The 24,968-nt window shown below is 46.7% G+C and overlaps 1 protein-coding gene across 6 annotated transcripts in view; it reads right to left on the bottom strand.

Moving 5' to 3' along the window:
- The window catches only part of ARMC2 (armadillo repeat containing 2), a 108,840-nt gene that overhangs the window by 40,945 nt on the left and 42,927 nt on the right, over positions 1-24,968 (bottom strand). For all 6 annotated transcript variants that reach the window (XM_084777712.1, XM_084777710.1, XM_084777707.1 and 3 more), the window contains exons 7-10: positions 22,839-22,937; positions 17,999-18,171; positions 12,562-12,664; positions 10,715-10,938 (exon numbers count right to left, since the gene is read on the bottom strand). In XM_084777712.1, coding sequence (XP_084633838.1) covers positions 10,715-10,938; positions 12,562-12,664; positions 17,999-18,171; positions 22,839-22,937 — 599 coding nt within the window. The remainder of the gene's footprint in view (positions 1-10,714; positions 10,939-12,561; positions 12,665-17,998; positions 18,172-22,838; positions 22,938-24,968) is intronic.

Here is a 24,968-nt window from a genome sequence, read left to right as displayed (position 1 = left end):
AAACAAACAAACAATAATAAAGTTGATTGGTTAATAAAAAAGACTGGACAGCAAATAACTGGGCAGAAGAGAAGCGTGTGGAGTGGAGGATCCCGGGGCTTGGGGTGTAAAGGGAGATCACTCGAGGACGAAGGGCAGCGTGGACATTGGGCATGTGGCCATGAGGGCTGGCCTGATGGAGCAGAAGCAGCCCAGGCAGGAACAGCTATGGCACGTGACTTGGGGTGTGTAGCTGGGAAATAGCAAAGCAGCATAGAGGGCTGGTTCCTGCCCTGTTATTGTGCTTTAAAGCTTATTATAAGTCTAAAAGGTCTGTGTCTGCTGTTTGGGAACTAACCAGTCGGACGTGGTGTGGAAAACCCAAAGAGTTATTTAGAAGCAAAAAGAGGGGCATAGTGAATCCCCTGGAAAATAATTTTTACTATAAATAACCTCTGCAGCCACCACTCTTACTCCCAGTATATGTGTGTGTGTGTGTGTGTGTGTGTGTGTGTGTGTGCGCTAAGTCCTCACTCCCAGATGTGTGTGTGTATATATATGTGCTGAGTCCTCACTCACAGTGTGTGTGTGTGTGTATATATGTGCTGAGTCCTCACTCACAGTGTGTGTGTGTGTACTGAGTCCTCACTTGCAGTGTATGTTTGTATATGTGTGCTGAGTCCTCACTCTCAGTGTGTGTGTGTATGTGTGTGTGTGTGCTAAGTCCTCACTCTCAGTGTGTGTGTGTGCTGAGTCCTCACTTGCAGTGTGTGTGTATATGTGTGCTGAGTCCTCAATCACAGTGTGTGTGTGTGTGTGTGTGTGTGTGTGTGTGCTGAGTCCTCACTTGCAGTGTGTGTGTATGTATGTGTGTGCTGAGTCCTCACTCCCAGTGTGTATGTATGTGTTTACTGAGTCCTCACTTCCAGTACGTGTGTGTATGCATATGTGTGTGTGTGTGTGTGTGTGTGTGTGTGTGTGTGTGTGTCTTCACTCCCAGTGGGGTGGGGTGCTGAGTCCTCAGATCTGTGGTTTTTCTTGAGAAAACTAGAGAGGCATGGATCTAGACAGGGCAATAATCAGAAGGGCAAGTTCCAAACCTAATTCTGAACTTCACCCCAGCTCCTGAGTTCATTTCACGCAAGCCCAATAAAAACTCATCGCTGTGGAGCAGGGCATGGAGCTGAGCCAGCATGGCACCCAGCTTGTGCTCTGTGGGTGATGACCTTTTGTTCCCAGGGCAGCCCACCGTGGGCTTGTCTTACAGGCTGGAGCTGTAGGCGTTCAAACTTCACTCTGGGATGTGCCAGTTCCTTCCTTCCTTCCTCCTCCAGTTCCCAGCTCTCCTTAGTTAGTGTTAAGTCATGTGCAACATCTCTGGAGCCATCCTGAATCCTTTCTTAAGCAGAGGTCACATGGTGCCTATGTAGCTTCTAAAGGGCTTGCCTGAGCCATGAGCTCAAACTCTCAACTGCCATTTCACCAAGACACAAAGTAAAAAGCATGAGCCACAACTCTCTTATCTACAACCGGTTGGACAGAGTCAGGAAGCAACCAACAGGAAGAAGAAGAAGAGGAGGAGGAGGAGGAGGAGGAGGAGGAGGAAGAGGAGGAGGAAAGCTAAGCTGACAGTCCACAAGAAGACTGAATTAGAGTTCAGCGTTCCTGCTTTCGTCACATTGTGAATGGAGCAAGGGGGATTTTTTTTTCTTTTCTTTTCACTTATCAAGGGAGAAACATTCCCTCTTGGCCATGGCTATCTATCTACTGAACTGTGGCTGAGTTCTGCTCTGGAACTTTCTGCTCACATCTCTGATGCACCATCCTCAGCCAGGTAAAGCTGCCTGTTTTGCATTGAACTAGTTGAGTCTTGAGGTCTTACTATGCAACCAACATCGGGGGACCCATCCCTACTTTATTTTGCATTCTGGTGCTGGGAACTGAACTGAGGTCCCTGTACTTGCTGGCAAGCACTTTACCATGAAACTAAACCCTCAACCCTTGGAAACCCACTTTAATAGAGGAAACTACATTAAGAAGTATTGGGCCTGGCGGTGGTGGCCCACACCTTTAATCCCAGCACTCAGGAGGCACAGGCAGGCAGATCTCTCTGAGTTCCAGGATAGCTCCCCAGAGAAACTCTGTCTCAAAAAATTGAAAGGAGCAAGAGGAGGAGGAGAAGAAGAAAAAGAAGGAAGGATAGATAGATAGATAGATAGATAGATAGATAGATAGATAATTTATTAAGGCTCAAAGGGCCTTTTATATGCAATATGACCAGCCCATCTCAGAACTCCCTCTTAGCTCCCGAGGCTAAAAAAGCTAAGGAGCACCCCAGGAACTTTACCATCAGTCAGGGACACTGCCATAAGAGACTCACTTTCCCAACTGTATAAAGCATCTATCTCTCAAAGAAACCTCTGGGCACACCACAATTAAGGAGTCTGGAGATGGCTGTGTTTCTTCAACCACAGCCCACATCAGGAGAACATCTTATTCTCTGATATAGCAAAAGGTGTTAAGCAGATGATCTGCAAGCTAGTCCATGGGTGACAGAGCTACGCTGCAGCCATTGTCCTACTTGCTTGAAACAACCCTTGGAGCAGGCAAGGAGGGTATCATGTTCCCTGTTTTGATGAGGGAACTGGGGTGCAGGAACATCTACAACCCTCCAGTAGCCTCACGTCCTGGATTCGGGACTCCTTGCCCATCGCCGCCCCCATTCTGTTTGGCATTTGTCTCTTAAACACATTTATCTTATTTCTCGGTTGTGGGAGATCCATACCTCAGATCCCTCAAGTTTTACCTCAATTGCCAATTGCAAAACGGTTCACTTCCCACTGCCGCTGTGAAAGGTAAACTCAGTCACCAGAGACCACAAACTCCTCATGACTGAAAAACCGAAACTGCACTATTACTAACCTCAGCTCACCCATCTCCCTCTAGTAATAAAGAGCACACTCACTCTTTGGACTTTTGCCCAACTGAGACCACATCTGTGCCTGAATCCAAGCCTCTGTGGGAACCCAAGAGGTTTCACATGGTGAATACAGTCTGGCAGAAATACAAGACACCGACAACACAGTGCGTCACACTGCACACATGAAAATGTTAGAGACAAACTTTTTCCAAGAATCTCATGGGAGTCCACGAAGGCATACACGTAGGAAAATTGTCGTTAATTTACAAGCCTGCTGAGGCTTCCCTACCACATTTCCTACCGAGGGTCTCCTGCTGGAAGTGGTCCCATCGTCCCTCACCCACAATGTCCTACGTTGAGACTCTAACACGTGCCTGTGTTTGTTAACTCCCTAGAGGTCACTTTACCTCAGGAAAAATAAATATATGACTGATCCTTCTAAATTTTTGTTTTTATTTGGGTTTTTCCGTGTAGCCCTGGCTGTTCTGGACTTGCTTTGTAGACCAGGCTGGCCTCGAACTCACAGAGATCCGCCTGCCTCTGCCAAGTGCTGGGATTAAAGGCGTGTGTTACCATTGTCCAGTGATCCTTCTAATTGTAATAGTCACGTATCATTACGACGGGTGAGAATATTGCCCTTTAATCTCAGCACTTGGGAGGCAGAGGCAGGCGGATCTCTGTGAGTTCGAGGCCAGCCTGGTCTACAAAGTGAGTCCAGGACAACCAAGGCTACACAGAGAGACCCTGTCTAGAAAAACAAAACAAACAAACAAATAAAACAAAACAAACGAAGACAGGAGAGAATACGGCTATGGTATAGACTGCAAAGAATGTTGACATGTCAAAATATGCAAATAATACATGCTCTGGAGAAAAAATGGACATGGCGTACAGTTGTAACTCTAGCAGTTGGGGAACAGAGACAGGAGCATCCTCGGGAGTGCCAGGTCATCCAGAGACTGTCTCTAAAGCTAAAACTACTAAGTGATGACATGATAGCACTGGCTTTCACAATTACATGTTAAAATCTGGTGACATTTCTTCATGACTACATTCACAGTACAGGGAAGCTCAGGGCTGAGCAGACTTAGTGTTAGGTAAGCAAATGGCTCTTTGCAAACAGTGAGCGTGGATCCTTATCTCCCTGGGTCTTCCTGGCCTGACTGCTGTGTCCCACACCTCCTCCCTAATTGCCTGGGATTGGGGTAGGTAAACAGCACTTGAGGACTGAGGTAAAAAATAAATCCTCCCACAAGGCGATGGGCTCTACCCTTCAACAGTTCAGAACCCAAGGCATTACATGAGCATGTGTGCTGAGTCTCCCTGGGTCTTCAGACCTGCTGCCCTTGGGCATTTGCTTCCCAAGAGAGGGCAGAGGAGAGGGAGAAAGAGCCTGGACTCAGGTGTCAAGTGAGTAAATGGCCAGTCGCCCTGGCCGATAAAGTATTATTCCTTTACAGGATGGAAAGTTTGTAAGTGGAAAACAGCTGCCCCATTTCAATGAACAAGTATGTCATTACAATTTGTATAGTACTAAAAACTTAGCAAGCCTACTAACCAATATCCTGGATTATGGCCCACACCCCAAAACGTGTCATCTAACCTTAGGAATATTACATTAAGCAAAACATGCAGACATAGTGCTGTAATCAAACGGGCTGTGCCCTAATAACTTCTGGTTTTGATAACATCCTTTCCTTATATAATGTGTCACCCTTGGAGAGGCTGGATGGTGGGTGCTTGGGATCTCACTGCACAATTTTTGCAACATCTTGTGAATTGATATTTAGTTACATCTAAAATTTTTTTTTTCACCTTTTCAAACTCACATTCTCCTGCCTTACTCAGCCTCTACAGGTTGCGAGTACAGGCACATCAGCCTTACCACATCTGGCTACAGGTCAATGTTTCTGACAGACGTGACAGATGTGGGGGTTGGGGGGACGACTTCCCTCAGTTTGAAGGTTCTGCGTTCCCAAAGATGGTCTTTTCCAGTTAAAGATGAAGTCTGACACCTCATGGTTACCCACTGTGGACCAACACTGGCTAATCTGTTTCTTTTTGCAGCTCCCTGGGGGAAGGCAGTTTATTACAGGGCTTAAGGGACCTGCCCTTTCAGCTGGCTTGCATTCCTCTTTCTCTGTGTAGTCTGGAGTTTAACAAACGTGTAACAGTTTGCAGCTTTACTTGAGATTTCGCTGCCTTCTGGCTTCCGAGCACCGGTGGCCCCGCCCCCATTCCTCTGAGCATCTCAATTGTCAGAATGCCAAGATTCTATGACATGTGTCTGGTGTACAGAATGTATGAAACACGGGCTGTGACACTACTGTTTTCTCGTCACAGAGGTCACTGAAAGTTGTCCCCGCTGGCAGCTATCCTGTTGAGCACAGTCATCTCACCGTCCAAGCATGGGAGATGACTGTCCCTTGCTTTCAGCCGAGGAGCAGGATACTGCTCACACCAGCATTCTGAACTGGTAACTACGGTACATGGCATTTTGAAAAGCAGCTTTGTTCAACTGATTTAAAAAAAAAAACCACATTACTTGGGGTTTTCATAGTAACAAGATGATATTTTTCAAGGCAGAAAGCACAAAAGGGGGAGGGCACCAGCGGGTACCACTGGATGTGATATCTGTGCCCCCAGCAACCCAGAAGGCCATGGGAGCTTTGATGCCCTTTCTGCAGCCTTGCTCTCAGACTTGCACACTGCGGGCTCTGGCACAGGCCCAAAGCTGCCTCAGTGGAGTCCAGTGAATGAGAAGAAATCATCTGCTGCTGGAACCTGAAGTCTGTGGAGGGTTTGGGGAGATGGAGTCAAGAGAAAAGGATGCTAAAGATTCAAATTGGAAGTAAGTGCTAGTGTTGGGGGAGGTATGGGGGGGCGGGGCTGGTGCTGAAGATGAGGCACTGTCCAGCATAGAGGGATTCTGTGGGGGAAGTCCTGGGAGAAAAGGGTCATGGGGTGTGGCATGTCTCCCAAGTTGGGCTGTGGGGAGTGACCTCGGGGCAGGAGGAGCCGTGGCCGTCAGAGCCTAGGAATGAGAGTGTCAGAAAGGTTGACTGTATTTCAGGATATGAGTCTTCAATACCAAAAAGGAGTGGAGGGAGAACGTGTCCACCACAGGAAGGTCATTTAACACCTGTAGCCCCAGCTAAGAGGCAGTGGCACAGGTAAGATGCCGAAGTGACAGCAATGGAGATGAAGGCCTGGGTGAAGGAGATCTCTCCAGCAAATGGATGGGGGCTGCTCTGAGAAAGTCTTCGTGATGTTTCTTATGTGGGGTGGCTTGTGCATGTATGTTGGCATGTTTCTTACGTGGGATGGTCTGTACATGTGTGTTTGCATGTGCATTGTTTTTGGGGTAAAGTCATGTTACTTACATTTTATTATTCATATGGTATAAAACAAATAGCTTCTTATCTGTTTTATTTTTGTAATTAAAATTTTTTTTTCTTTTTTAAAGATTTATTTATTATTTTGTATACAGTGCTCTGCCTACATGTACACCTGAAGGCCAGAAGAGGGCATCCGATCCTATTATAGATGGTTTTGAGCCACCATGTAGTTGCTGGGAATTGAACTCAGGACCTCTGAAAGAGCAGTCATTGTTCTTAACCTCTGAGCCATCTCTCCAGCCCAAAATTTTCTTTTTTCAAGACAGGGTTTCTCTGTGTAGCCCTGGCTGCCCTGGAATTCACTCTCTAGACCAGGCTGGCCTTGAACTCACAGAGATCAACCTTTCTCTGCTTCCTGAGGGCTGGGATCAAAGGCATGTGCCACAGTTACCCAGCTATAAAAGTATGTTTTGAGATAAGTCTTGTTACATAGCTCAGGCTGGCCTTGAACTCACAAGTCTCCTGTTTTAGTTTCTCAATGGTGGCCGTACCATCTTGGGCCATCAAGCCCAGCCTCTTTGTTTTCATTTCATATGAAAGACCACACAGTTTTTGAGAATTCTGCAAATGACAAGATATGAAGCGAATTATCTTCCTACCCAGACCTGTAAACCCTCACACATGGACCACTGGTGTGCACGGCAGGGACATGCTCAAAAGTGGCCACAGCGGGCTTTACTTTCTCCAGCTGCACAGGAATACGGGGTGCAGACCGTGGTCCCCATTGAGTCTCCGTCTGTGCTGGATCACAGGCAGGTTCAAAGGAAGAACTAAACCAGCTGCGATGTGGAGGTGGTAGAAAGTGTGAAGCTCTCCAGTGGCCCCTACAGGAAAATGAGTGAATCCAAGGCTAATGATGGCTCAGAGGTTAAGAGAACCAGCTGCTCTTCTAAAGGTCCTGAGTTCAATTCCCAGCAACCACCTGGTGGCTCATGACCATCTATAATGAGATCTGTTGCCCTCTACTGGCATGTAGGTATACATGGAGGCAGAATAATGTATACATAATAAATACATCTTTTTTTTTCTTTTTTCTTTTGTTTTTTCGAGACAGGGTTTCTCTGTGTAGCCTTGGCTATCCTGGACTCACTTTGTAGACCAGGCTGGCCTCAAACTCACAGGAATCCACCAGCCTCTGCCTCCCCGAGTGCTGGGATTAAAGGCGTATGCCACCATGCCCAGCAAATAAATCTATTAAAAAACAAAAAACAAAACCCAGGAGGAACAGAGCAGCAATAGTCCTGACAAGCACACCTACCTAGTGACGGCATTTGTTGATCTGACATATGTTTGCTCACAAAATCATTAAATGTTCTTTTATATCAATGGATTTTATTCTTATATAAAATGACACCACATACATACAACAGGTTGGAAAAAGTTTCCTCAACTAGACCAGAATACCCAAGCTGTGACATCAAAAATTAAAGGGTGGCCAGGTACTGAGGTACATGCCTATAATCCCAGCACCCGGGTAGCTAGAGAAAGAAAAATCACAATTTTCAGTAAGGCCTGAGCTGACCTTGTATCAGGAGGCAGAGGCAGGCAGATCTCTGAGTTTGAGGCCAGCCTGATCTACAGAGTAAGTTCTAGGACAGCCAGGGATACACAGGGAAACCCTCTCTCAAACCCCCCCCCCAAAAAAAACCCCAAACCAACCAACCAAACAACAAAAACAACAATTAAAAAAAAAAAACAGAACAACAAAACAAAAAACTATTCCATCCAGGTTAAAATGTTATAAATAGCTCAAGATAAGCATGGTTGAGAATTTGAAGTTGTGTAAGTTACTGTTCTCTTGCTCAGAAGAGAAACCACGGTGCTGGCTTACAGCTTAGAGGGTCAGTCCATGGCCACCATGCTGGGAAGCAGACAGGCATGGTGCTGGAGCAATAGCTGAGAGCTTTACATCCTGGTCGGCAGGCAGCAGGCGGGGGTGGGGAGGTGGGGGAGGGGAGGGAGGGAGGAGGGAGGGAGGGAGGGAAGGAGGCAGGCTGGCTGAGACTGGGCCTGGCATGAACTTTTCAGACCTCAAAGCCTACCCTAAGTGACATGCCTCCTCCAACAAGGCGACACCTTCTAATCCTTCCCAAACAGTTCCACCAACTGGGAGCCAAGAGATTAAACATATGAGCCTATAAGGGCCACTCTCATTCAAACCACAACAGGGGCATATCCTTATCAAACGATGAAAAAGTGTCAAATACGTTTATAGAGATAATGGAAGGGATTTTTACTGTCCCATTTTTAAAACCTATGAGATGATGACTATGACGACGATGATGATGATGATGACGATGATTTGGTTTAGACACAGGGTTTCTCTGTGTAGCCTTGGCTGTCCTGGACTCACTTTGTAGACCAGGCTGGCCTTGAACTCACAGAGATCTGCCTGCCTCTGCCTCTCGAGTGCTGGGACTACAGGTGTGTACCACCATGCCCGGCTCACCTAAGAGAATATTGAAGAATACTAAATATAGTGTGTGGACAATATAAGCAACTAAACGGAAATGAAGAAACCAAAAGAGAAGAGGTGACACAAAACAAATTGACTATTAAAAATTCAGATTAGAGCCAGCCATGGCTTTAATATATGCCTTTAATCTCAGCATTCAGGAGGTAGAAGCAGACATATCTCTTTGAGTTTGAGGCCAGCCTGGTTTACATAGTGAGTTCCAGGACAGCCAGGGCTATAGAGAGATCCTGTCTCAGAAATATATGCATCTTGGAAATATATATATTTATATGTGTGTATATATCTGTATTTCAGAGACTATAATGTTGAAGGTATGTCCATATATCTCAGGATAAAAATATCTCATTATTTTTTGTTTTGTTTTGTTTTAGCATAGGTCCAAGCTGGCCTTGAATTTGTGATCCCCCTGCCTCAGTCTTCCAAGTGTTAGGATCACAGGTATGTGCCACCATACCTAGTTCAGATGATTTTTGTACATTTTCCTTATAGTTCCTTCATCTTAACAGAAACGATCATCACTATAATCGGAAATACCTATTTTCAAAAAGGTAAAAAAGCCCACAAATTATCTAAAACACTGTCAGCATGAGAAAATGTTTTACAAGCCTCATGCCCTCAACAAAGCATGCCAGAGGGATTTTGCCTTATCTTTGACCAAAAGAGATTTTTACAATCTTCTCAAGAGGGAGGACCAAATTCTAAAATTAATAATCATTGTAAATATTTTAAGCATCTTGAAGTCAGGGTGTAAATCTAATTTTTAACACACTCTCCCAGTGGCTCGGAGCCTCTAAAGGTTCGGTCTATCCTTGTTAATTGACAAGCACGGTTCACATCCCATGAGTTATTATACCAAAGATGCTACTATTTGATATATAAATGCTATTAAGGGTAAAAAAAAAATCTCATCTACAAAGGAATATGAGAGCTAGAGAGGTTTTGATGGAAATAATTTAACTGTGAAATGTAATCTCTCACAAGAGCAGTAATAAAACTCTAACACAGAGGAAAATCTTTCTTCCTGCTCTGGCCAGATGAATTATAACTGGTCGTTTGATTACCTGCATCCCCGTGGTCCCAGACTGCATCTGAGGGGCCTGTTGAGAATGCCACCCAGTGTCATTAACGCCCTTGTCATTGCATATGTGGCCTTAGTTCCCACTTACAAACAACCTCACAGGCTGCCCTCGAAAATATTCAGCATCGCACAGAACGGATGTGCAGAGAGCACACACTTCTCATCCCGCCTTGCCTCCATCTTTGTTACATTTTTTTCCTTGTGCTGATAGAAACTAGGCACTCCACCATGGCCCTCCTCAGCCTTCTCCTGACTGTATATTTTGAGACTGAGCCTTCATTAGTTTCAGTCCTCCTGCCTCAGCTTCCTGATTGGCTGGGACTCACAAGCATGTGCCATCAGGCTCAGCTCACACTCTCCCCCCACTCCGTCTCTCTCTCCCTCTCTCTCCCTCTCCCCTACTCTCCCCTCTCTCCCTCCTCCCTCTCCCTCCCTCCCTCTCTCCCTCTCTCTCTCTCTCCTTCCCTTCCTCTTTTCTCTCCTTCCCTCACTTCCTTCCTTGGTCTCAAGAATCCCAGCCTGACCTCAAACTCATTATGTAGCTGAGAATGACCCTCAACTACCAATCCTCTACTCCTCTCGCATTCTGGGATCCCAGGTGTACACTGCTAAGCCTAGCTTTCAGCCCCGCTTTCTTTGCAGGACAGTGGGAGTGGTTATTCCCAAGCAGTGTGCAAGGTTCTGCTAAAAAGCCATGGGATAGCCTCAACAGGGCACACCCTGACGGGCCAGGGGCCACTCCCCTTGATCGCCAAGACCCTGGACCACTATCTCCTTAGGCAGAGGCTCCTTATCTGCCACCCCTTCAGAGGATGTACGAAAACGGATTTTACACCTCTAACCTTTTCAAGTCGAACGCTTACCTGGACTAACAAGTGGCCTGAATTGGGCAGACATGCGCCCCGTTTCTCTGTGTCCTCGCTTATTTGCATTATCAGCTGCATCACGATCTCCACTGCGCCTTTGCTGATCATGTCAGTAAGAAATCCTGGACTTCCAGAAAGGAACTTCAGAGCCCCCATGCAGTAGAGAAAAGCTTCCGTGTTGCTTTGCAGGTCTTCGACTCTCAGCACCTCCAGTAACGGTTCTGCCAAAAAGGCAAGTTTCTATAAATGTCGTGAGTACAACAGCAAACTTGGTGTTGGCACACAATTTGTAAAATATGTTCATCCAAAGCTGCATGCAAATGCTCCTGAAGTCTCAGCCACAACACATCTCCATAATAGTGATGGGAATACAAGGAGAGGCTGCTCACATGCAAGGAACAAAGACCGCCTCGCTCTTTTTTTTTTTTTTGGTTTTTCGAGACAGGGTTTCTCTATGTATCCTAGGCTGTCCTGGACTCACTTTTGTAGACCAGGCTGGCCTCGAACTCACAGCGATCCGCCTGCCTCTGCCTCCCGAGTGCTGGGATTAAAGGCGTGCGCCACCACGCCCGGCCCGCCTCGCTCTTACCAGCCTTTGATATTTAGTTACAAAAATTTCAAGTGATTGTCAAACGCTAGTGATAAAGGCAATCTAAGAGTTCCGTTTTCAAAAAACCTTCACAAGTGCATTGCTGCTCTCCCGATGGGACGTGGCTCACACGGGGAACTTAAAAGACAATCTCAGTGACTGAAAAAGATCTCTTGAATATAGCATCCGCCCCTTCCCAAGACTGTTTAAGAACAAACATCTCCCTCCCTGAGCAGGGTGGCTAACGCGTATAATCTCTGCGTTGAGGAGTCCAAGGCAGAAGGACTACAGAAGGACCAAGCCTGCTGTGTTCTGAGTGAGACCCTGTCTATAAAAACAAACAACAAACAAACAAACAAACAAACAGGCTGAAACTCAGTGGTAGGACACTCACAGGCATCACAGCCCAAGTTCAACTCCCAGGACTACCCCAAACAAACAAACAAACAAGCAAACAAACAAACAAACAAATCCAACAACAACGGAAACCCACTGACTGACCCAGATGCCATAGAACAGGGTTTTGGAGAATTCCGGATCATGTGACCAAGGTTAGATGGAGACACCACCTCCAGGTATAAGAATGCCCAAGGGACCGTTACTTTGCTTTTGATCTGTGATTCTCAGTTAAGCGACCTGATGTGGGACTTTCTTTCGCCTTTGGTTTTGTCCCTGTTTGCTGAGATCATCGTCCCCTGTTACCATAAAAGGACCATAGTGCTTTCATCGCTGCCTCTTGTGCAGGATCAGCCCAGCTCTTAAAGGTTTCCCACCAGGTAACTATCTTCTTAATTATTTGGGGACATGTTAGGAATCTGGCTTTGTTAGCTTAGAATGGGAATAAAATGTCTGTAGCTCCATATGGAGCTGTGTCCACATCAGCATTCTGTAATAGTCCCAACCGTCTCTTAGATTTTTTTCACTTGTTTATTATATCAAGAGACTACACATTTTGCTTATGTTAAAAACCTTTAGGTGTGTTTATTCTAACAGTAACTCCAAGCCTAGGAAATGAATTTTTGCAGTGAGTTCATCAAGTCAAAAGAGCAAAACCAAGACCCAGCTTGTCACTCTAGACTCTAAGTGCTGCTTTGGAGCGAATATGGGAAACAGAGAAAAACGGCTGTCATGGCTGCAGTTTCCTAGAAACAAAAATGTCTCGCCAGCCTCTGCTCTCATCTTCCTGGACCGACTTGGCATCAGTGCGGTGCGGGATCCGCACGCGCGCGCCTCAGCAGGGCTGGAGGAGACTCACCTAGGATGTCCTCACTCCGCATCAGGGCGTCGTTTTCCTCGCTCCTGCTGATTTTAAACACCAGCTTGCAGACGTTCAGCAGATTTTTCCTGCTCACTTTCAGCTGCAGAGAAAGAACACGCTTGCGTTTCTAGGCAGAAGGAAATAAAGGCTTGATACCTCTAAGACCTCCTCCCTCGGGGTGTAGAAAGGAGGTTTGTTTGCTTGTTTGTTGCTGTTGCTTTAAAATGTACTTATTTATCATATATAGTGTTCTGCCTGCACATACACCTGTGCACCAGAAGAGGGCACCAGAGCTCATTATAGATGGTCGGGAGCCATCATGTAGTTGCTGGGAATTGAACTCAGGACAGTTTGGAGGAGCAGCCAGTGCTCTTAACCTCTGAGCCATCTCTCCAGCCCCAGGAAGAAGGTTTTAAACATAAATGTTCTAAGGAAATAACTTACAAAGGTTTGGGCTACATTTTGCCAGCTATAACGTCTAGCTCACTTGTACTGAAAACGGTGCTGCGGAGAACACTTCCTAAGAAGCATTTGTTCCTCCCTAGGAAATGTTTTGTGTCAACATATAAAAGTATTAGGTATTTTTAAAAGAGTGTGTCATTAAATTGAGTGATTGATTTAGAGCACACGGGTAAAGGATGAAGGATGTCAAACTTCAGAATAAACAAATCTAGAAAAGATTCCATTGAGGAGCGAAGGAAAGAAAACAAAAAGGGAACATGTCCCGTTCACCACTTGTATAAAGAAAGAGCTTAAAACCAGTTCTTTAGACTGTGCTGTGCTTATCCTTGGGGCTACTTCTGGAATGCTCTGAGATACTCTTTGTTTGAAGCGGAAATTACTTTCTAAGCCTCATGTCGGTATCTAAGGCAATTAAGCACAAGGCAATAAGTACGACTTCTTTTCTAGAACCAGCAGAATGACCAGCTGAACCCAGGGTCTGCACGAGCTGTACGTTTATCTAAAACAGTAAAAGAAGAAAAAGACAAAGGTCAGTGATGGAGAATAGCCCAATAAACCTTGGGGCAGCAAAACTATGCAAATTAAGTAAGCGCCCCGGAAAACACAGGGTCTCACTATGTAGATCAGGATGATCTTGCATTGCTTCCTGCGTGCTGGAATTGAAGCCAATAGGCCCATACTTGTTTAAATTTTATTTTATTGTTTTACGTGTGTGTGTGTGTGTGTGTGTGTGTGTGTGTGTGTGTGTGTGTGTATGTGTGTGTAGAAGCCACCAACTTGCAGGAGTTGGTTCCCTCTTTCTGTCATGTGGCTCAAACTCAGGTTACTAGGCTTAAAAAGAAAAGCATCTTTAATTTCTCGGTCAGCTGGGAGTGTTGTGTGCCCTCTGCAACAGTGTTAGAACTGTCCGTAGGAACAAATAAAGACTTCTGTGTGAAAATGATGGCACAAGGGTCATTATTTCAAAAGTCATCTTTCGCGTCTTTTGTTGAGTTTTCAGTTAATTTTTTTTCTTTTTCTTTTTTCCAGTTAATTTTTAAAAGGATAATAGAACATACTCAAGTTATCTGTTAGATGCACAACAGTTAATTTTTTAAAAGATAATAGAATATATCCGAGTTATCTGTTAGATGCACAAATACCACTGAGCATTTAACTGTTCATGGGATGAGCTGTTCCCTGAGTGAGGTAGAAAGATGGGCAGGTTGAGGAGGAGGAGGGGAAGGGTAAGGGGAAGATGGAGCACACAGCTGAGCACCACTCCCACTGCATCTGCTCTGGGCCTGTGCAGCATCAGAGAACCCATTGGGCATCCTCCCTGCTCTGCAGAGAGAAGCGAAGCCTCAGACCCGCCCACAGAGCTGTCCCCACCTCGTGTTCTGGGAATGCCAAGTCCCCAGCCCATGTGCACTCCTGTCAGAGCCTGCATTTACCAACTTGCCGGGGCAGTTACAGGACAGAATAGGGATTCCTTCCTGCTCTCTGGAGGAAAAGGAAATGGAAGTTAAGATTAAGGCAGTGATTATGACAGGATGGCTTTAAACTCCAGCAAACAAGCTGACTGAGGCAAACAGAAAACCCTGTCCACAGCTGGGCAAGGGCGGGATGTTCGGGCAGACTCCAGTGGGAGGCTTGAGGCTGAAATCTTTGAGCAGTTCATCTTACTACCCTGGTGCACCCCCTGTGCTCTGTACCTGACAAAGCACCCCAGTAAATGAACCATGTGCAGCTCACCACGTTTCCCACCTTCTTCTTGTAGTGAAAAGCAGCCCAAAACAACAATATCAAACAACAACAAATGTCTGAGTTTCATCAAAGCAACCTCAACAGGGAACGGTACTGCACCCAGCCCTGGGAAAGCCAGCCTGCTGGCTGGCTGTGCCTCTGTCTCCTCCCTAGAGGTCAGGGACGGGTCCTGGGGGTCTGCTCACCTTGTTTAAGGTGTTGCTAGGGTTAGGAGGAATTCTTGGAGAGGCATGTTCTCCTGGTGGGGTACTTTTCTTCTTACAGTAAAAATGTTGCTTTTGGTCAGGTGTGGTGGTGCACGCCTTTAATCCCAGCACTTGGGAGGCACAGGCAGGCAGATCCCTGTGAGTTCAAGGCCAGCTTGATCTACAAATCGAGTCCAGGACAGCCAAGGCTAACACAGAAAGACTCTTGTCTTGAAAAACCAAAATAAATAAAAAAATAAATAAAATTAAATGTTGCTTCTGGCCAGGCATGGTGGCGAACACCTTTAATCCCAGCATTCAGGATGGCGAGGCAGGCAGATCACTGTGAGGAAATTCAAGGCCAGCCTGGTCTACAGAGTGAGTTCCAAGACAGGCAGGGCTACAGAGAGAAATCCTGTCTCAAAAAACAACAACAACAACAACAACAACAACAAAATAACCAAAAACAAAAAAAACAAAAAACAAAAAACCCAAAACACACACACACAAAACACAAAACAAAACAAAACATGCTTTGGGTTTGCTTGTTTTCTGAACCAAAGCCGCCTGAGATCATTTCTCTTCTCCCACCATATCTAACCACGAATGGCGTACAGGACTTTCCTTCTGGTTACGCCCCCTCTGCACAGGGTGCTGGGATCTTACCCTCCCAGAATAAAGCTGCACGCCTACAGAGTGTGTTTGCACGCTTTTAAACAGTCTTAATATGGACTGATGCATTTACACAAGGTTTTTAAAAAACAAAAAGTAGAATTAAAATGGCTCTTTGGCAGATCTCTACTGAGCCAAAGAGTCAAGGAGCTGGAACAACTCATACACTTACTGCATGTTTTAAAATAAATACTGTTAAATGGTTGAACTGTAAAATCAAACTGGTGGACAGAAAAGAAAAAAAAAAACAACAACAATGGCAAGAAGAAAAGATTCGGCATAGAGCTTTGGGCTCTCTATATCTTTACTCTTTGCTCATATTTCTTCCACAGTTCTTTTTTTTAATAATTAATGACTTTTTATTTTAGGTACGTTGGTGTTCTGCCTGCACATATGCCTGTGTGAACGTGTCAGATCCCCTAAAACTGGAATTACAGACACGTGTGAGCTGTTACGTGGGTGCTGGGAATTGAACTGGGGCCCTTGGGAGAACACTCAGTGCTCTTAACCACTGAGCCATCTCTCCAGCCCCCTCTTCCACAGATCTTATGACATGGTGTCTTGAGCATTTATATAGAACCACCTCTGAAAGCCTCACTTGAACAGGATCACCCCTGGGATGTTACAGGAGATCCAAGAAGCCAATCGGATGTTAGATGTCGTTGCTTTAAGGTCCCTTCTGACTTGGCAGCTCTACAGAGAATAAGAAGGCACCAGTGGGATGGTTCAGTGGTTAAGAGCTCTGGCTACTTTTGCAGAGGACCCAGGTACCCAGATTCAGTTCCCAACACCCACATGATGGCTCAGACCCACTGTAACCCCAGTTCCATGGAATCTGATGCCATCTTCTGGCCTCCATGAGCACAAGGAACATTTATGGTATGTGCACACACACACACATGAAACATATATACATAAAATAATTTTATTAAAGGCACCAAAGCCACCTAACCCTGCATTGAAACTTACCCTCACCTAGATTCTTTGGGACAGGCAGCACTGCCGAGTGGGGTTTTACCGACTTCACATCCAGTTCAGAAGGCTGAATTCAGTTAACTGTCACAGACGCACACGCTCACGCGCGCGCACACACACACACACACACACACACACACACACACACTGCAAATTGCTCAACACCATCAATATTTTCGCTGCAGAGCATAAATAGATCAATAGTTCATTCTTTCTCATCTTCCTTTTTGGCTTCATCATGAGACAAAAACATCGAGAAACCCAGATGAAAAGTCAGTCCCTGGGTGCTGGCAGCCTGGGTCCTCCCTGGGACAAGTCCCCCAGCAGAGTCCCAGAATGGAATGGCTCTTTCAGAGGCACACTGCACTGAGTAACACACCCCATTTTCTAAAAAGAGAATGAATGGTTTACGATGACAGCTAACTAAGGGTGTAGTCTCTGTCTAAAATTACACAAAAATGTAGCTGGCATATTCTGCTTATGAAAGACTTCATTATCAAAATAAGGTAGGATGGACACGTTTACTACACAAGTAGGATGGGGGAAGGGGTCTGCCCTTCTGCTCAGTCAGCTCTCCCATCTTCCTTGGGTGAATGGAGGCTCTTACTTTTATGGGACCAGGTAAACAAGGCTTCGCCCATTAGTAGTTGTAGCTCTCTTAGAACATTCCAGAATGGCTGCAGCCTATCTTTGTGTCCCGACTGTTGATGGCTACGACAACAAAGCTGCCATCGGGTGGTGGTGTTGTAGACAGAGCTGCCTCTGGCTTTCATGTGGGATCGGCCTTTCCTTCTAACACTCTGCAGAACTTTCTATGGCCACCAGCAGACCTTCCTGGGACCGCGTGCAGCTGGTTCCTCTTTTCCACAAAGCACCTGGCCGCTGCCTTTATTTCTTAAACTGTAAGACAGAGTTAGGCTCCCAGCAGAAAGGACAGGGCAAAGATGACAGCTGGCACTGTCCCAAACTACGCTCAGTTGGGTTGTTTGAACAACTGGGTTGGATATATTTGTATGTTTGCTGCTATCTGTTTATTTGTTTGCTTGTAACAGGGGTTCCTCTGTGTAACAGCCTTGGCAGTCCTAGATGCCCTTTGTAGACAAGGCTGGCTTCAAACTCACAGAGACCTGCCTGCTTCTGCCTCCCAAGCGCTGGGATTAAAGGTGTGTGCCTCTTTTGCTTTTAAAATAACCTCTATGGTCGGTCCAGAGGCAAGCTTGTTGGCGTATTCCCTATGTGCTCAGCCTTATTTCTCGGGAAATACCTTCTAGTCCACCACTGCGATATGAGTTTACTACCCTAACACACTGCATTTTTTTCCCATCTTTTTTGTGGTATGTACGAACAAATCATTTGGCAAGACAGAGAGCAGGATGGAGGAAAGATGAACTTACCGCTAGGATAAGTTTTGCAAGTTTAAGGCTGAGCAGGTCTGAGCCGACATCCACGAGCTTATACAGAGCCTTCAGCAGAACACTTCTTCTCTTGAACTTTTTCCCGAGCATGCGCCCTTTCTCCAGCGTGCGATGGAGCTGGGTGCAAGCCGCGCACATTGCTTCGATGTCTTCTGTCGGAGCAAATAGAACATCCACCACTTACTCATAAGGCTGAGTTTTCAGATATGAGAAACACAAGCAGTGTAGGAGAAAGCTTCCCAGATATCCCCCCGACACCCCCAAATTCCCAGACGCCATTTTCCTTTCTCATATCACTTCCATCTACTTGAATGTTTTCATCAACTGGACCCATCTCCTAGATTAACTCATTTACTAAGCAGCCACTTCGTGTGCCCAGGACACAGCCTTTCAAGGCCTCCCTCCCGCCACCCTGCCTGGGCTCTACTCAGCCTTACTTGGGCATGCCATTTGCATTTCTGCCTCCATTTCTTTAAAAAAGAAAAAAAAAAAAGGTGCATGACTCCAAAAGGAATGAATGTTACTTTGTGGTGCTATTTATTTTTCACATATGACCAGGTATGGTGTGCTATGTACACACAGATGTTTTGAGCGGGTAGGGAGCCTGACCAACACACTTACAACTGAACTTCAAGCAAACTCACCTTCTACACTATCTGTGGATTAAAAACAATAATAGCATGTTTCTTTCTTTCTCTCCTTTCCTTTTTTATTTATTTATTTATTTTTGAGGCTGGGTTTCTCTGTGTAGTCCTGGCTGTCCTAGAACTTGCTTTGTAGACCAGGGTGTCCTGGAACTCACAGAGACCCACCTGCCTCTGCCTCCCAAGTGCTGGGATTACAGGCGTGTGCCACAACTACTGGCTATGTTCCCTTCAAAATGACTGCCATCTGGGGACAGAGACACAGTAAGACCCACCATTATTATTGAAGAGAAGACTTTCCACGAGACGTTAGTTAGGGAAGGAGGAGATGGGAACATTTCCTTTATAGTTCTGATCCTAAGGAAAGTGATTTTTTGAGGCGGCTTAACAGTTAGTACACAGGAAGGAAGGAAATCCACACTCTAAGAGCACGAGGGGAAATAAAAGAATTCACAGTATCACGCGTTCTGATTGGAAGCATTGCCCCAAGGGACCCCATCACAATATAAAGGTGGAAAGCCAGTCTCTAAATACCATAATGTGAGCTCAGATGCCAACATAGAGGAAGTGTGCACCAGCAAAGGGAAGTGACACTGGCCATTTTTAGCTCTTTTCAACAATAACATCTAAGGGAAAAAAAGTTTAAACCTCAATAGCTAAATACACAACCCAAAGCTTCTCAGATATGCACTTAAATAAATGAACTGGTGGGAAACGACCTAGACCAAGCCGAAATAAAGAGGACAGCCTGTGTGCTATGGGGAGGGACACCTGTGTGCTATGGGGCGGGACACCTGTGTACTATGGGGTGGGAGGTGGGACACCTGTGTGCTATGGGGCGGGACACCTGTGTGCTATGAGGCGGGACACCTGTGCGCTATAGGGCGGGACACCTGTGTGCTATAGGGCGGGACACCTGTGTGCTATGGGGTGGGACACCTGTGTGCTATGGGGCGGGACACCTGTGTACTATGGGGTGGGAGGTGGGACACCTGTGCGCTATGGGGCGGGACACCTGTGTGCTATGGGGCGGGACACCTGTGCGCTATGGGGCGGGACACCTGTGTGATATAGGGCGGGACACCTGTGTGCTATAGGGCGGGACACCTGTGTGCTATGGGGCGGGACACCTGTGTACTATGGGGTGGGAGGTGGGACACCTGTGCGCTATGGGGCGGGACACCTGTGTGCTATGAGGCGGGACACCTGTGTGCTATGGGGCGGGACACCTGTGTGCTATGGGGTGGGACACCTGTGTGCTATGGGGTGGGAGGTGGGACACCTATGTGCTATGGGGTGGGACACCTGTGTGCTATAGGGCGGGACACCTGTGTGCTATGGGGTGGGACACCTGTGTGCTATAGGGCGGGACACCTGTGTGCTATGGGGTGGGAGGTGGGACACCTGTGCGCTATGGGGCAGGACACCTGTGTGCTATGGGGCAGGACACCTGTGTGCTATGGGGCAGGACACCTGTGTGCTATGGGGCAGGACACCTGTGTGCTATGGGGCGGGACACCTGTGTGCTATGGGGCAGGACACCTGTTTTATTCTTCTCTGATTGTGCAAATGCACACTCTGTGCTGTTGGCAGCTGCTCCGGTTCCACTCAAGACTGTTGTAGTTTACAAAGGCATCAGAAAGGAAGGCTCGAGGATCTAAGTTTCAACTACTGCTCAAATAAGCCCTCTGTGTCAGTTAGTTGGCTGTGACAGTGACAGATGCCACATGTAATAGTGAACTCTGAAGGTTGAGGCAGGAGGATGGCAAGTTCAAGGTCAGCCTGGGTTACATATGGAAACCCAGGAAGCCAAAGCAAAACCAAACAGAAAGGCACACGGCCTCAAAGGTATTATAGAGCTGAGACCAGTTAATAATTTCTAGAGTATTGTAGTCACCAAGAAACTTTCCCCAGGAGCTGCTCCTTAGCCACAAAGGGAAACCAGCCACTCCACAGAGCAAGAGCTTGGCGGACACCACCTGACCCAAATGATCAACATGCACACTTCCAGTACGGGATGGGTCGGCAAATGGGCCTCCCGTCCTGAGGCACGAGAAAGATGCAGTGTAAGTGTGCAGACAGTCCTGCCTCAGAGGCCCGATCCGGTCTCAGTATGAGAAGACGCAAGGAAATCCTGATGCATGGATGTTCTGTACAACACATGGCCTGGCTTCCTCACTTGTGTCAGGGCCGTGAAAGGGCTGTTGCAGACGACTACAACTTGTGGCCCAGAGGCTTGCTTTTTCTAGAAAGGACAGTAAGCAAAGTGTGGCAAGATTTGTGTGCTGCCGTGTGGTAAGTTCTAGATATGGAAGAGAACGCTGTTGCTTCTAAAACGAATAAACTGAAAATCACGGGCCGCAGCAGTTAAAAGTACAGATTTGGGGTTTTCTGGTTTTACTTTGTTTCATTTTTGAGACAGAGTCTCATTACGTTGTGAAGGCTGGCCCTGAAAAATGTTATCAATGCGTTTTTAGAAAGTTCTAGAAAGAAAATGTGTGTGTGTGTGTGTGTGTGTGTGTGTGTGTGTGCGCGCGCGCGCGCACGCACGCATGCGCAACATGGGAGAGGGCAGAGAGAGAGGAACACACAGAGAGGAAAGTAGCGATGCAGGGTAGCAGAACAGAGTAATGGGGGAGCCTAGGAGGAGAGCAAGTAGGGTTTTAAAAAAACTTTTCTATTAACTATCTTAACTAACCTAGTAGCTACTTAACAGACCAAAGGGAACGTGAGTGAGAACTGACTTCATGCTACTTCCTGTTTTGCATTTGTCTAGGGACAAAGCTGTGATATTTCTGGGCTTTGCTTGCTGCCTCTGTTTTTGACACAAGGCTCTCGCTATGGAACCTAGGCTGGTCTTGAACTCACAACTTCCCAAGTGTGAGGGTTACAGGCCTGGTGCCATCCCCCTGGTTAATGATCCACCTGAGAAGGGAGATTCATTGACACCTCATACCCCAGTCTCCTCAGTGTGGGCCTAAGTTTGCCCTATTGGTGTCTGGGGCGCAGAAGACCCTGCTTGTAGGGGATCTGCCCTCCAGACCAGCCTCCCACCTGAAGGCTTCTGATGGGGTTTCTAACCCTTGGCCAGGCTCACCTTGCGCTTATTTCCTGACAGAATGGCCCAAAGTTGATTGGACAAGCTAATAGGAGGGTGGAAACAGTAACTCCTATGGGAAATGCCATTACCTTCAACCTTGAATATAAGGGCTTTGGAGGTAACATGGTTTCATCCATCTTTGACCATAGCGTTTACATATAGCCCTAGACACGTGTTGTTAGCACTAAAGCCAGAAAGCCTGTGCAGAGGATCCACCCATGGAGAGCACAGCCTAGCCACATCATGTAGCAACAACTACAAACAAACAAACAAACAACAGACAGAAGGGCGAGCACTGCTGCTCAGGAAGCAGGTGTTCCGCACCAGCTCCCTGCTTGCAGGCCGTAAGGATGCGTCTCCCCTGCATCTAGCGGAGCATCTTCCGGTGTCTGCCAAGATGCTCAAGTGTCCAAGAGTGGTCACTCAATTAGTCCTACCGAGGGCTCACTGTGCACATGGTACTGAGCACAGGGCTTGCTCTGTGGCTCTGACCAAGAGTCCACAAGAGTCTAGTTCACCTTTCCAAATGGTGAACTGAAAAAAACTGGATAGTGTTCTCTCAGCAGACCCCCCTCATACCCTCACAGGAATGCCTCACTTAGGCCCTTCAGAGTGATATACAGGGCACATGCCAGGCCACTTCTTGAGTGCGAGTGGCCTCCCCGGCAGAGGCAAGCAACCTCAGGAATGGCAAGAACCAACAAAACCATGGCCATACCTCTGGCTGACTAGGCCATGTGACTCAACTCAGTTCGAGAGATCTGTTTTCCTTGACCTTCTAGAATGTGAACAGTCTCCCTGAGGAGGCTGGACCAGCATTTACTCACGTAGAGGAGGTGTGCTAGTGGGGCGTTTTAAAGTTGGCTCTCTTGGTACATTCCAAGTATAATTTTACTCATTAATAATTTGGTCTACATCGTATTTATTATACACATTTACAGGGTGGCTAAAAACATGACGTTATTTGGTTTCCATCCCCAGAAATCATGGTCAAAGTTACACTGACAATATCAGGGCAGTGGGGGACACACACATAAACCAAAGTGTTTATTTAAAACAAGAGTTGTTGCTTTACCCTTTTCTAATTCATGTAAAATCGGAACAATCCGTGTTTTCCAAAAGACTTCATCCACGTCTATTTCTGTCTCCTGGTCCTGTAAGCTGGCTCTTGAGGCTGCAAGGAAACCCAGAGAAGGGAAAAGCACCATGAGAAGCGACATACAATGGGGCACACCCAAACGCCTTTCCTATGCATCCTATGCTAAAATTAATAACCACAGAATCAAACCTCACTTTGCTCGGCTCCGGGTCCCACCTCTAATGAGACTACTCCCAAGTAAGACTCAGATGCGTCATTTCAAAGAAACAGATCTTAAAAATGGGATTCGAGTACTTCAGAGAGCAGAATGCTGTGAAATGGTGCTGGCTATAGGAAAGCAAACTGGTTCGAGTTATTTTCTTTTACTTAGCTTTTCCCTCTGTAATATACAATAGACAGCTACACACACACACTTTATACACATACACATTACACACATACACTTTATACACACACGCTTTATATACAGACATACACTTTATACATACACACATTATACACATATACTTTATACACACACACACACACACACACACACAAAGCTAAAATCCCTTAATTAAAATCTTAGCCCCTTTAGAACAGACACTGTACAGGGCAAGCAGCAGCAACACCACTGCCTTCCTGTGGGGTGGAGGGAGATGCCTTGGCCTCTCCACCCCAACTCTGTTGTTGATATGTAGCATGACCTTTGTCTACTTAGCTTAGAACCTTTCCAAGCCCTGGTTTCCTCGTCAGCAAAAAGAGAGACTATTTGCTTGTAGGATCGTGGAAGCTAAATACCACGGTAGAGGCAGAGCTCTGCCTGAGGGTCACATCTAGCAGCATCGAGGACTTGTGAACCTCTTTTCCCTGACAAACAAATAGGTAACGACTGATGCGTGTTGCCACTGTGCCACCAAGAGCAGATGCTGCGCTAACCCTAGGTGGCAATGCTGCCATTGGCTGTCCCCGGGATGCAGAAGACAGACTGGTGTGAGGAGGCACTTCCTTCCTTTCTTTTTTCCTTCCCTTCTCTCGCCCCTCTTCTCCCCGTCCCTGAGACAATGCCCCGTCTGTCCTAGAAGTCACTGTGTAGCCCAAGCTAGCCCTTCCCTTCTCTCTCCCCTCTTCTCCCCATCCCTGAGACAATGCCCCGGTCTGTTCTAGAAGTCACTGTGTAGCCTAAGCTAGCCCTGAACCCACAGCGCTTCTTCTGCCTCCGCCCCCAGGGTCCCAGGTGTGAGCTGACACGCCCAGCTGAGGCTCCTTTTCTGTTGCTTCTGAAGATAGAGGAAGTGGACTCCAGGTAGAATTGGGAGCTATTAAACCAGCCTCCATCCTTTCCACTCAGCTCCACTGCAAACCAATGTAGAGGGCAACCGTGTACGAAATAGAATCCATGGGGAAAACGGAGAATCCCGGTTCCACCTTGTACAGGCTGCATCTCAAATCACCAACTGGAGCTGGGGCAGGGGTGGGGGTGGGGGACTGCAGCGTGCAGCCCTTCCTCAACCTCCCTCCCTTGTCTAGCATCTGCCTCCTGAGCCCCTTGCCTGGCACCCCAAAGAATGTACATGAAATGCTGGAAATTGCAGGAACAATGAGAAGGTTCTATATACACAACCGTCGCCCTTTCTTTATTGTTTTACAATTCATGATATTATTTGTTGTGTCTCCTTCTCAACTGAGGCACTTGCATGTACACATACCCACACGCAGATACCCAAAGTTAAAAGGTACGTCTTTGAAAAAAATAAAAAAAATCCGGTGAACTCAACTAGCTGTATAAAGTGAAGAGAGCTCTGTGTGGAACCCACAGCGGCATATGTTTAAAAACTAATTTGAGTTCAGCGATGTCTGACATTAATCTCCAAGCCACCAGACAAGAAGCTTTTCCCCACACAGTGCCGAGGTCTCCTAAGAGAAGTGGGAAGCTGTGCAATTCACACCTGCCTCCCAACGCTCAGGACCCACCACTGCACTTTGGGGATGGCTAGTCCCTGCTGCAAGTCCAAGCTTGCCTTTAATCAAACTACCTTCGTGCCAAGGGAGGCTGGGCAGGCTGAGTGTGGGGACGCTCCGGAGCACCAAAAGCAACCAGGGAATTCTTGATAACTAAACTATGGT

The sequence above is a fragment of the Acomys minous genome (genome assembly GCF_964271855.1).
Source record: "Acomys minous genome assembly, chromosome: 3".
Lineage (NCBI taxonomy): Eukaryota > Metazoa > Chordata > Mammalia > Rodentia > Muridae > Acomys > Acomys minous.
This window is presented reverse-complemented; position numbering and strand designations above follow the sequence as displayed.